Source organism: Hemicordylus capensis, chromosome 1 (genome assembly GCF_027244095.1).
Source record: "Hemicordylus capensis ecotype Gifberg chromosome 1, rHemCap1.1.pri, whole genome shotgun sequence".
Lineage (NCBI taxonomy): Eukaryota > Metazoa > Chordata > Lepidosauria > Squamata > Cordylidae > Hemicordylus > Hemicordylus capensis.
The window spans coordinates 192,309,785-192,321,918 of NC_069657.1; the positions used below are offsets into that span (position 1 = coordinate 192,309,785).

The 12,134-nt window shown below is 42.1% G+C and overlaps 1 protein-coding gene across 4 annotated transcripts in view; it reads right to left on the bottom strand.

Moving 5' to 3' along the window:
• Window positions 1-12,134, bottom strand: part of TTC21B (tetratricopeptide repeat domain 21B) — an 81,156-nt gene that overhangs the window by 59,623 nt on the left and 9,399 nt on the right. For all 4 annotated transcript variants that reach the window (XM_053264332.1, XM_053264324.1, XM_053264346.1 and 1 more), the window contains 5 exons: window positions 10,296-10,462; window positions 5,984-6,106; window positions 4,533-4,690; window positions 2,185-2,269; window positions 783-881 (listed from right to left, as the gene is read on the bottom strand). In XM_053264332.1, coding sequence (XP_053120307.1) covers window positions 783-881; window positions 2,185-2,269; window positions 4,533-4,690; window positions 5,984-6,106; window positions 10,296-10,462 — 632 coding nt within the window. The remainder of the gene's footprint in view (window positions 1-782; window positions 882-2,184; window positions 2,270-4,532; window positions 4,691-5,983; window positions 6,107-10,295; window positions 10,463-12,134) is intronic.

A 12,134-nucleotide genomic window follows, 5' to 3' on the forward strand; every position in this document is an offset into this window, starting at 1 on the left:
GCCATCACGCCTGTAAGTCTTGGTGCTCCAATAGCCCTGATTTCCTCCACAGTAAGAGGAGACTTTGGCAGGGGAAGTGCCCGATCCTTGTTGAGGGCAAAGATTGACCGCTGCTCCGAGCGTTCCTCACGCCCCGATGTCTGCTCTGCTTGCAAGGTGCGCCTGGCTGCCGCACTGCGAGTCTCGTGGTCAACTGGCAGGAGACTCACTGCGGGCCCAGCAGCGAATGGCCCTGGTGGCTCCAAGGCGGCCAGTGCCAACGCTATTTGCAGAGCCTCAATTGTTAGAGGAGTTCCAAATGCTTTTGTCTCTTCAGGAAATTCCTTCTTGCACCCATTCCCTTTTGGTACAAGTATAATCTGGTACCATCCTGCGTGCTCCATGCAAGGGAGAAAAAAGAATAGCAGGGGAACGAGAGGGAAGAAATGGGGGAGAGATACGATAGAAGGGGTTTTTTGGTGAGTTTTTAAAAATATAGATCAAGAAGGTATGGAAAGCTGAAGGCAGACGAAGTATTTAGGAGAAAAAGGTAAATGGATAAACGTTAAGAGTAAAATTTTAAAGAGAGAGATTTTAAGGCTGCCTGGAGCTACGAGGACAGAAAGAACTGGGGTGGAGTTATCCCCCTCAGGCTCAAGTAGGCGTGTTTTTCTCTACTTTAACAAATCAAAACTGTCCTGCCTTGGAGCTCATGAGGGGCATAAGCCATGGAGATGTTCTTGACCCCAGCAACAGAGAAAACGGTAATGATCAATTTTTTAAAAAGAAACATCATGACTTACTGTTCTGCTGAAAACCAATGCTGTTTTACGGAAGAGTTGAGGATTGTGCGGTTCCAGCTTCTCCAATGCACTATTCAGATCTGCCAACTTTGATGAAGCCTAGAGGGGGGAAAACACAATATTGACTTCAGTGTTGAGCAGGGTGTGGGAGTGCAGAATGTCTATTATGCATGTTGAGAAATCCAGTCACATATTCTTTTATATGGATCCAGGGATAGGTCTTATTCCAACAGCCAAATTGAGTAATTTTATGCAGGACTCATTCTGTAAAAACTGTGAGCCAGCGTGGTGTAGTGGTTAGAGTGCTGGACTAGGACCGGGGAGACCCGAGTTCAAATCCCCATTCAGCCATGAAAACTAGCTGGGTGACTCTGGGCCAGTCACGTCTCTCTCAGCCTAACCTACTTCACAGGGTTGTTGTGAAGAGAAACTCAAGTATGTAGTACACCGCTCTGGGCTCCTTGGAGGAAGAGCGGGATATAAATGTAATAATAATAATAATAATAATAATAATAATAATAATAATAAAATATTTCTATCTAGTCTTCCTTCCATGGAACTTAAGGCAGCAGAAACAGGGTCCCCCCTCCATGCCTGTCTTGAGTCCTGAACCAGCTCACAGAAATGCTTCCTCCTTGGTTGGCTCTCACTTTTGAGAAATAGAGGGTGAGTTTGCATATAGCACCAAACCTCAGGTTTGGCAGAGCTACCAGAGCCCTGGGAATGGGCACATGCCCTACTTCCAGTGTCAGGAAAAATATGCCAAGATTGGGCATGTTGTACAAACCCACCCAACATTTGTAAGTAAGATTTGTATTGAGGGAAGGATTTCGGGTTCCATACCGCAAATAGGGTAGAATATGCTGAGACAGGTCACTTCGTATGACATGCCTGATCCTGGCGTATCCTTCCCAAGACTGGAACTAGGGCGTGCACACATTCCTGGGGCTTCAATGGCTCTGCTGAACCTCAGGTTTGGTGACCATAAAATGGCAAGTCATGCATTCCCATGAAACATTTGTGTCCTTACATGGAAAAGGGTGTATCCCTGTTACCCGGACAATAGAAAGTTTCCCCCCAACTTCTCTCAGGCACTTATCAGGCCAGCTCAGCACTGATTCATTGTGGCCAGCATTAACGCAGGGGACTCCCTCTCCTTCTGGGTAGAGGCAGTAGCATGGGGGAGGGGTCACAGTGTTATCCAGTTTATAACAGAATAGGGGGAAGATGAGTGAACACAGGCTGCAAGCCAATGGTTATTATTTTCTTAAGGAATAACTAAACATGAAAAATCATGCTTCTTATTTATTCAGAGTATTCTACATAATGTATACATAAGACCACAGCTGTAAACATAACATATAACACAGCTTCAATGTAAAATTAAATAGTGAAGACTCACTTCAGGTATATTTCCTTCCCTGCACAAAGAATGAATAGCCTTCATTTTTATAGCTTCCAAATTAAGATCATCTTTCTGCAACAACCTGAAACAAAACATTTTACAAGAAAAGTTTGCATTACGACACTTTATTTTCTTTTACAGCAAAACGATGTTTACCTTAACAGGTTCTATGTCTTCATGACATCTCTGATTGCTTGCTTTAATTTATCCACCACAGCATGACAGAGGACTAATGTTCAAATTACTTTTGAGTTCCCTGGACAATTTAGAACTTAGTTAATGTTAACAAGGAATAATAATTAGTAAAATATCTTTAAAACGTTAATGTATTACATGGCTTCTTCTCCTCCACAAGACAGAAACGAACATTTTTAAGAGCCTTTAAAAGAAGCATTTGGAAAAAGCTACAGAGCCTTTAAGCAAGATGCATGGATGACCCAGGGAACTAGAACAGCTGTTTGTGCAACAGGTCCTAGCCATCCCTTCTGCTCACAAGATGCTAAAACATGTCATTTTTCTATCTTCCAATTTATTCTACAAAACCCACTGCATGAAAAACAACAGTCTAAAAGAAGATGATATGTGGGTAGTTTTAGCAAAGCAACACCCATTTCCACTGCAATTACACAATTTTATCCCTATTCACTTTTCTGGAACAGATCAGACGTTTTCCTGCCTCTGAGAACTCTTGACTTGTTGCAAAATGGAAATATCCCAAGGTAGGCAAGATTTTAGGATAAAAATTGATAAAAGTACTTTCTAAATTAAAACAAACTTTAAAAATATTTAACACAGGCTGGGCAGTTTTCTTAATGCTGGAAGAAACGGAAAAACAATAAGAAAAGATCACCTTTAAAGAATCAAAAGATCTCTGGATAGTGGTTAGGATTAGGCTTGTGTCCAAAACGTTTCGGAGACCATTATGAAGGCCTCAGAAACGTTTCGGCGCTGGGGACAGTTTCGGTGCCAAAACGCCGACGGGGGTAGCACTTTAAGGGTGGGGGAGGGTGTACTCACCCCTCCCGCTGCATTTCCCCCGCCGGCGCGCTGTTGTTTGTAAGCCCCTCGGGGCGGCAGTGTTCCTCCCTGCTGCCCCGTTTCCCCTGTCGGCCGGAAGTTGCACCCATTGTGCGTGCATGCCCTTCTGCCATGTGCGCGTGCGCGCACGATGGGCGCACGCGCGCTCGTGACTTCCGGCCACCTCTGGCCGACGGGGGAAACGGGGCGGCAGGGAGGAACGCTGCCGCCCTGAGGGGCTTACAAACAACAGCGTGCCGGCGGGGGAAATGCGGCGGGAGGGGTGAGTACACCCTCCCCCGCCCTTAAAGTGCTACCCCCGTCGGCACCGAAGATTTTCATGCACATCCCTAGTTAGGATGTAACAAACTGGTTTATTTGTTACTAAACACAGCAGGCAGAAGTTGCTGAAACATGCAACTTTCAAATAATCTGGAGAAGGCCTCCTTTGTGATGAAACCATATGAAATCAGTTGTTTAGGAGTCCCTTTCCTTCAGCAAATACAAAGATGCAGTCAGAACATAAAAGTTCTTAATTGGTCTTTGTAGCTAACGCATCACACTTCTCTCACTAATAAATAAGCCATGCTACCGAGTGATGAAGGGAAGAAATAACTATATTGAACAGAGTCATTAGTCCTGTAATTGAATCTTAAGTAATGTTGCAAGAATGGGCCTAACTGGCAGGACGGGCCAAAGTAGTGGAAGAAGTATAGAGGATGTTCTGGTTTTCAGAAATGTTTCAAGATTCCATATCAATGAGACAGACAGGAAGGTGTTCAGAAGCCTTTGTTTCCATACAAATGAAAAGCTGTCGGTGGGAATTTGGTCTTTGTCTTAATTTGTGAGCAAATTAATTCCCTACCTCCAAATAATAATGATAGCAAATGTTTCCAGTGATCATTCACTCAAGCTGCCTCATGACTTACTATAGGAAAGTTATTGTAAACCATATGCTTAAAATGCATATGGTTTTTAAGTATATATTCCACTTCGCTTGTTTAATTATTATATTAATTATGATGTAGAAAACCTTAACATTTCTATTTTTTTCATGAGGGACAGAATACATATAGGAACCATCTGAAAACAGTTTTCCTAGAACATTATTTAACCAGTTTTCAGTCAATACTGAAATGCTAACTGGGGAAAGGGTTTTCCATGAGCATCATTGCTGCTGAGTAGCTAAAGCAAAAATGGAACAACAACAAAAGTCAACAAATAGTACCATCCTCTCTTTTATAAACTTGTCTACAGCATGAGCTATGCTGCTCAGATGTTACAGGATTTTTAATTAATCTAAACAAGAGCAATTAAGTATACTCCACCTGTGTGCAGTCTCAGTTGCCTGTTCCCAGTCTTGCAATGCCAGCTGCAGCTTCATTTTCTTTATAAAAGCAGGGAGGAAGTTTGGGAAGTTGGCTATTATTTGATTCACAGTTTCCAAAGCTCCTGAATAATTCTGCCGCACTTCAAAATATTGTGCCTAACAAAAGATACAGTAACCACTTAAGCACCGTCCTTGTCAGGGGGCACCCGCATTTTCACACAGAAAGAAAGGGGAAATACTTTACACAGCTCTTCCTTTTTATCAAGTGTTCCTCCAGTCTCAAGCATATCAAAATCTATTTCAGAAGGATTATCTGGAGAAATAAATTAAAATTTAGGTGCTTGATAGTCCTATTTAACAAAGGTAACTGAAGATCAATTTCTCTGAAAACAGAGCAACTCTCAGATGATCTGGAAGCAGGTAGGCAGGCAGGTGTGCCACTTCCCTCCCAAGGCTGTACTTAGTTAAGACCTGAGGGGCCATTCTTCCATTTTAGGAGACTTTATCTGCCTGTCTGTCCTACAAGCCAACAACTTGTAATAGCAGTTTCCAAGTGCGGGAAGGGTTTTATTTTTTGAGTTCAATATTTTAAAGTTCTGTTTCCAGGTGCTTTTGTTTCTCCCTCTCTCTGTGGAACCCACTTATGTGGCCTGATTTTACTGGTTGACATTGAGACTAATGAAGTGCTTGTGCAAATCCACTGCACTAGTGCAAGGCTGTTGCACTGTATGGAGCTTGTGTTCCAGACTAGCATTACACTGGCACACGAACAACAAGGTGTGCCATCAGTGGCATGTTTTGAAGGGAACTTTCTACAAGAGCACAATTCTGAAAATCTCCATGACTTTGTGTAGCTATGTGATCTTCTGGCACTAGCGTCACTTTGTGAACCACGCAAGGACTTTGTTAATTTAAGCAACATCTATCTATCTATCTATCCATATAGACTGCTAAGACCTCATGACAGCATGTTATGAAAAAGTAAAGAAAATTAATTATGCTATGGTGCAAAAATGACTTAATTATATGTAACTGGAATGGAAACTGATCTGTGCCACATACTCATACAGGACACCCTACACTACACAATACCACCCCCCAATTTTTTTTAACTTTTTAATTTTAATTGTTGAAATGTTTTAATCTTGTATTGGCTGTTTTTATTGCTTTGTAAACCACCCAGAGAACTTGCGTTTTGGGCGGTTTTAGAAATGTAAACAAACAAATAATAAAATGAAAATGGCAAGATTGCTTAGACCTGTTTTGGCATTTCATTTAATACCTTGTGGATTCCATGCTTAGGATTACACCAAACATGTATCCCCAAACCCAGATTAAGCACCGTCTCTGTGTGTGTGTGTGTACCTTGTGATGGACCAGGGTGCATGCACCCACTGTACATGTTATGTAACAGGGCAGGATGAAAAGCTTGTCTTAACACAGACTTACCTTACCCATCAGGCCAAAGATATCATTCCCATTTTGCAATCCTTCATCAAAATATTTAATAGCTTTTTTAATACTTGTTTCTTTCCCACAGGTGACATCAAGCCATCCTTTCAAAATCAATCCCTAGAAAGAAAAGCAAAATAGTCAGAAAAAACAATGCAACTTTTGATTCTTAAAGTGCTTTGCATTTCTTAGTTACATAATCTTTAAAAACCTCATTTGAAATAGATCACTTCCTCTACTGAAACCATGGCTGAGGCCAACTTGTTCAAGGCCATCTAGTAGTGGCTTAACTAGAACCTCCCAAACCCAAGTTTACTAGGCTTATCCGCATGCTATGTTCAACACACATATAGTCTGCATACAAGTGTACACCCCTACAGTTATTCACATATTATACCATATATATCTGAATAGAAGGTGATGCCTCAGAAGATGGAGGCTACCTGTATTTACCCAAAAGAAAGAGGAATCCGAATCTAAGACAACCCTCACATATTTAACAGGAAAGAACTGGGTAGGTGGGGCGGGGGGGGGGAAGAGACTCGTTTTAGATTTGGGTAAATATGGTATCCAACATATGTGCAGTAGTACACTTCCTATCTGTATACTGCATTTCAGGGGGTCTATATCCAAGTTCACTTTTAAAATTAATCAATGTAAGCATTCACACAAAAACATGTACATGTGTACAGATACCTGAACCCATGTATAATGTAATGTCCAAATAGGGCTACTGGCACACATAAAAACAGAAGTCTGAAAATACTACTTCATACAAGATATAGGTAGCATCAGATGTTCAAAACACCAGATAGACCAGATTAAGTAAACAAAGGAAACATTACACTACAACTTAGGATATATGGGCCACAATCTTGAAGAGCCAACCATCCACTCTTAGGTTGCCGCTTAGTGGAAAACCTCAAAAAGTACAATGAAATATTTTGCTTGAAAAAAACTCCAATCTTTGTAATCCTGACCTCTATTGCCTAGACTGTAGGGATGTGCAAAAAATTTCGGGCACAGATTGATCTGTGCCCGAAACGAGCAATTTCGGGTGATTCGGGTCCAAACTGAATCACCCCTGATGTCCCCTGATATTTTTTGGGCCCGAAAAATTCGGGTGATTCGGGCTGACGGCTCTTTAAATTTCCCGCCTTTTTGCCTCCATTGATTTGAATGCAAAAAGGTCTGATGTGATGTCAGCTCGAATTTTGGGTCCCAGGGGCAAAATAGTGGGGTGGGGTGGTAGTGCCTAATGAATGGAGGCTACCACCCAAATTTCAGGGGAATTGGGCAAAGGGCTGATTTTTGGGTGAATTGTTGAAGTTTTAGTGTCTTTGGGGCAGTTCAGGGGCATAGCGTGGGATCTGGGCAAAAAGAGTGGGGTGGGGTGGTAGTGCCTAATGGGTGGAGGCTACCACCCCAATTTCAGAGTGATTGGGCAGAGGGCTGATTTTTGGGGAATTGTTGAAGTTTACGCGTCTTTAAGGTTTTTCCCCATAGAGAAGCATTGAGGTGTCAGCAAATGTATAGCTTCACACAGGGGGCAAAGGGGTGGCCTAGAGCAGTGTGGGGTTGGTGGTAGTGCCAGGTAGGGTCAAGGAAGCTACCTGAATTTTTTCAAAGGATTTGGGCAGAGGGCTGATTTTTGGGGAATGGTTAAAGTTTACGCGTCTTTAAGGTTTTTCCTCATAGGGTATGCATGGAGCTTTCAGCAGCCCCATAAGTGCACGGGGGGTGCTGGGGTGGCCCTGAGCGAGTGGTAGTTTAGTGCACATAGGGTGCCAACCACCCCCATGGGTTTCTAACCCATGGGATACAGGGTTCTGTTGTTTCAGAGGTATTCTGAGTGTGGATTCTATGATAGCAAATTAGAGTGGATTCATAGTGTTTCATTGAAAATCTCATTAGCTATCATAGAATCCACACTCAGAATACCTCTGAAACAACAGAACCCTGTACCCCATGGGTTAGAAACCCTGAAACAACAGAACCCTGTACCCCATGGGTCATCTCGGAGACACTATATTACTCCCATATTGAAAGATATACACTGGCTGCCGTTAAGTTTCCAGGCAAAATACAGGGTGCTGGTTATAACTTATAAAGTCCTAAATGACTTGGGCCCTGGGTATTTAAGAGAACATCTTCTTCGTTATAAACCCCAGCACCCTTTGAGATCACCAGGAGAGGTCCATCTGCAGTTGCCACTGGCTCATCTGGTGGCTACTCGGGGACAGGCCTTCTCCACTGCTGCCCCAGAGCTTTGGAACGTGCTCCCTGCTGAAATAAGAGCCTCCCCATCTCTGGCAACTTTTAAAAAGTCTTTAAAGATGCACCTATTCACCCAGGCTTTTAATTAAAAAAAATTTAACAGTTTGAACATAGTTTTAAAATGTTGTTTTAAATTTTAAATTGTTGTAATGTTTTAACTTCTACTATATCATTTATTTTGTTTTAACTACTGTTTAAGTTGTCTGTTGTCATTTATTTTAACTAATGTTTTAACTTTTTGTTTGCTTGTTGTAAATTGCCCAAAGGCATACGTTTTGGGGAGTATAAAAATATGTTTAAATTAATAATAATAATAATAATAATAATAATAATAATAATAATAATAATAATAGCAGCAGGGATGATACACTGGAACATCTGCAAAAAATACAAGCTACCTGTAGCCAAGAATTGGTGGGACCATAAAATTGAAAAAGTTGAAGAAAGTGAAGATGTAAAAATATTATGGGACTTCCGACTACAAACAGACAAACATCTGCCACACAATACACCCAGATATAACTGTAGTCGAGAAGAAAGAAAAACATGTCAAAATAATCGACATAGCAATACCAGGGGATAGCAGAATAGAAGAAAAAGAAATAGAAAAAATCACCAAATACAAAGATCTACAAATGGAAATTGAAAGGCTGTGGCAGAAGAAGACCAAAATAATCCCAGTGGTAATTGGTGACCTGGGTGCAGTTCCAAAAGACCTTGAAGAGCACCTCAACACCATAGGGGCCACAGAAATCACCATCAGCCAATTACAAAAAGCAGCTTTACTGGGAACAGCCTATATTCTGCGACAATAAAATTCTGGCATCCCAGGTCCTTGGGAAGGACTTGATGTCTGGATAAAACAAACCAGTCAATAACACCTGTCTGACTGTGTAAATTTTATAATAATAAATAAATATTGCAATGCTGATGCTTGAATATCGCACTATACACAATTTAAAACACTAAACAAAAATTAATTTTAACTCTGCTGATACATATTCTTTGGAATGGTTCACATGACCCGCGGCAAGTAAGTAGGAGTGAAACAGAGGTTCCCGGGAAGCACACACTCCTGATGGGAGCCACAAGCTCAGTTCATTTTGTGATGTCCAAACTGACCATGCTGGTGGAGAATGCCGAGTTCCTGCCACCCTGCAATGTTTATATGACATTCTCAAGCCAGCTTCAAATGTCGGTTACGGATGTTGGGCAAATGTTGGGCAGCGGAGGGAACCTGACATTCTCCACCCAACATTTCCAGGTTCAGATGATATGGAAACGGCCAAAAGTTCCACCTCGCATCGGCAGCCACATTCCTCAGGAACCTCCCATTTCCTCCTGCTTACTTGCAGCGAGTCATATGAACCTGCCCTTTGTCATGTTCCAGCAGTGAAGCCTCCTGCCTTGGCCAAGCTGTTCTAATTGCAGAGAAAGTTACAGTGAGAGAAAACAAGGGTCTGAGAAGGCAATGGGCTGAGGAAAAGAGGGGCTGCAATAAACACAGTGGCCACACAGATCCTAAACTATTCAATAGTTTTTAAAAAATATTTTCTACCCCAGTCACTTTCAACAATACCTCACACTCATTTATATGCAACTAGCTGATGGAGAAGTATTTAAATGAATATAGGATTCTTCAGTTACTTAACAAAAAAAGAAAAAATCTGGATTGTCCCAACTTTCAAGCAGGGAATATGGCATTTCCATGTAAACACTACAGAGAAAACAAGAAATGGAAACATCTGTGCTACAGAACCATTAGGCTTGCTTAGTTGCCTAAAGTAATGCTATTGGCCAGTGACTCATCTCAGTTAATGAACCAGACATGCTTTAACAGCTAACTAAAAAGAAACCATCAGGCTAGTTTTAAACAGTACTGGCTCCGCCAAAATATTTCTTGAGTGTTAAATGAAGCAGTGATAATTGGCTATGATCTAAAGAATGACTCAGCATAGCTAAGGGCTAACAAGTCTTGTTATACAGCAAACGGATGTATGAATATGAAGTGTGACTATGGGAAACGGGTTACCTCTTTACTGCCATTGGAGATCTTAATCATTCTGTCAACATATTCACGGGCTTTCTCAGGGCGGCCAACATGCCACAAGAACAAGCCTGCAAAATACAAAGCCTGCTGTCCTGCTAGCTTGCGTTGCTCTTTCAACTTCATATCCAGCTCCACAATCACTTCACGATCTAAATAAAGCAAATCAGTGAACTGTGATTATTTAAATGGTATCACTTGTCTGCCAAAATGACCTTTCAATGAATAGCACTTTCATTTTATTACAGTTTTATTGTGAAATGTTATGCAACAGTAACAAAATACTACCACAGAAACAAAAGAATCTTACGTATCTATGGGTCCCCTCTCATCCCATTAAAGCTAAATGGATACCTCTAGCCAATATCTCTGGTTAATTCAAATCAATACGTAACATTATCTTGGTCTTTTCTCCTCTCAGCTACTGAGGCTATTCACATGCATGCGCAAAACCAGGCTAAGGAAGCCCAGCGCTCTCCTAACCCCCTTTCCTTGATCGTGTGTCAGGCGCAGATGCAAGCATCCACAGCTGGCAGACTTGGGGGGAGGGGATCCCCATAATGTACCACACACTTATGCAGTGCATCATTGGCACTGCAGGGGGTAGCACCCTGACCCCCGGAGCTCCCAGCAGGAGCCGGTACCTGTATGGGCGGGAAATCCACCCACCCAGAGATGGTGGAATGATAATCTGCGGGGAGGTAAATGCTTTCGGGCTTCTTCCCTGCAAACCAGGTAGCCCTTTCTCACTGGTCGTTAAATGGGCTCACTATTTCTAGGTCCAATCTCTCTGGCCTAGGGATCTGGCCTACAATGTACCCCCTAAGTTATCCTTTTGTTCCTGGACCTTGCACAAGGTTCCCCCAAGCTAAAGTGACCATTTGTCTCACAGAAGCTCCTAATCCTTCAACTTTGGACCCATCTTTCCTTCAGAAGGGCCTGAGGAAGGCCAAATATCATTCACAGTTACCTTACTTCTCAGCTCACTGTGTGCTCTGCCCCCTTCTTTAAGACACAATGAGGTCACTCACACAATCAAAAACTGTGTTCTACCCGAATTTGGGAGCTGCATGTGCTCCCAATTTTTGGTAGTGTGGAAGCAAGGTAAGAGTGAAACCTGGGTAGAAGTGCTTGTATGGAAGCAAGGTAAGAGTAATAGCTACCCAAGTTTTCCTCTAACCTTGCTTCCACACAACCAAAAACTGAGAGAACACACAGCTCCCAAATCCGGGTAGAACACAGTTTTTGATTGTGTGAATGGTCTCTCTGTCTCCTGTGCCCAATGGCCCCTAGATACTGCACCTCTTGACCAATCTCAGCTTACCAACCTCAAGCCTGACTTCCCATCACATCTGCCTCTGTCTCCACAGCACAAACCTGCCAATAGCACAAACACAATTACTCACTAGCCATTGTGTAGTTTTCCCTAAAATGATCTTTCATTTCCCTCACAGAAATGGTACAGGAGCAAAAATTTCCCCTAATCTTTCATTATATCACAGCTGCTCACACAGTCAAGGTGGAGTAAGTTGGAGGGCTCACAGATGACAGTCAGCAAGCGGTTATAACCTGTTTTTATATGTGCATAAGATATAAAAAGAGCTAGCAGTTCAAGTAGCATCACCTTGATTTTTTGCCATCTGCACTGGTTATCAATTTGTTTCTGGGCTCAATTCAAGATGATGTTTTTGACCTTTAAATTCAAGGTGATGGTTTTGACCCACAAAATAGGTATCACTCTGTTAGTTATAAATAGAATCACACATAGACAAGGATCTTTAGGGAGTTACTAACAGCCCATATCATGAAAGTGAGTCAACAGCA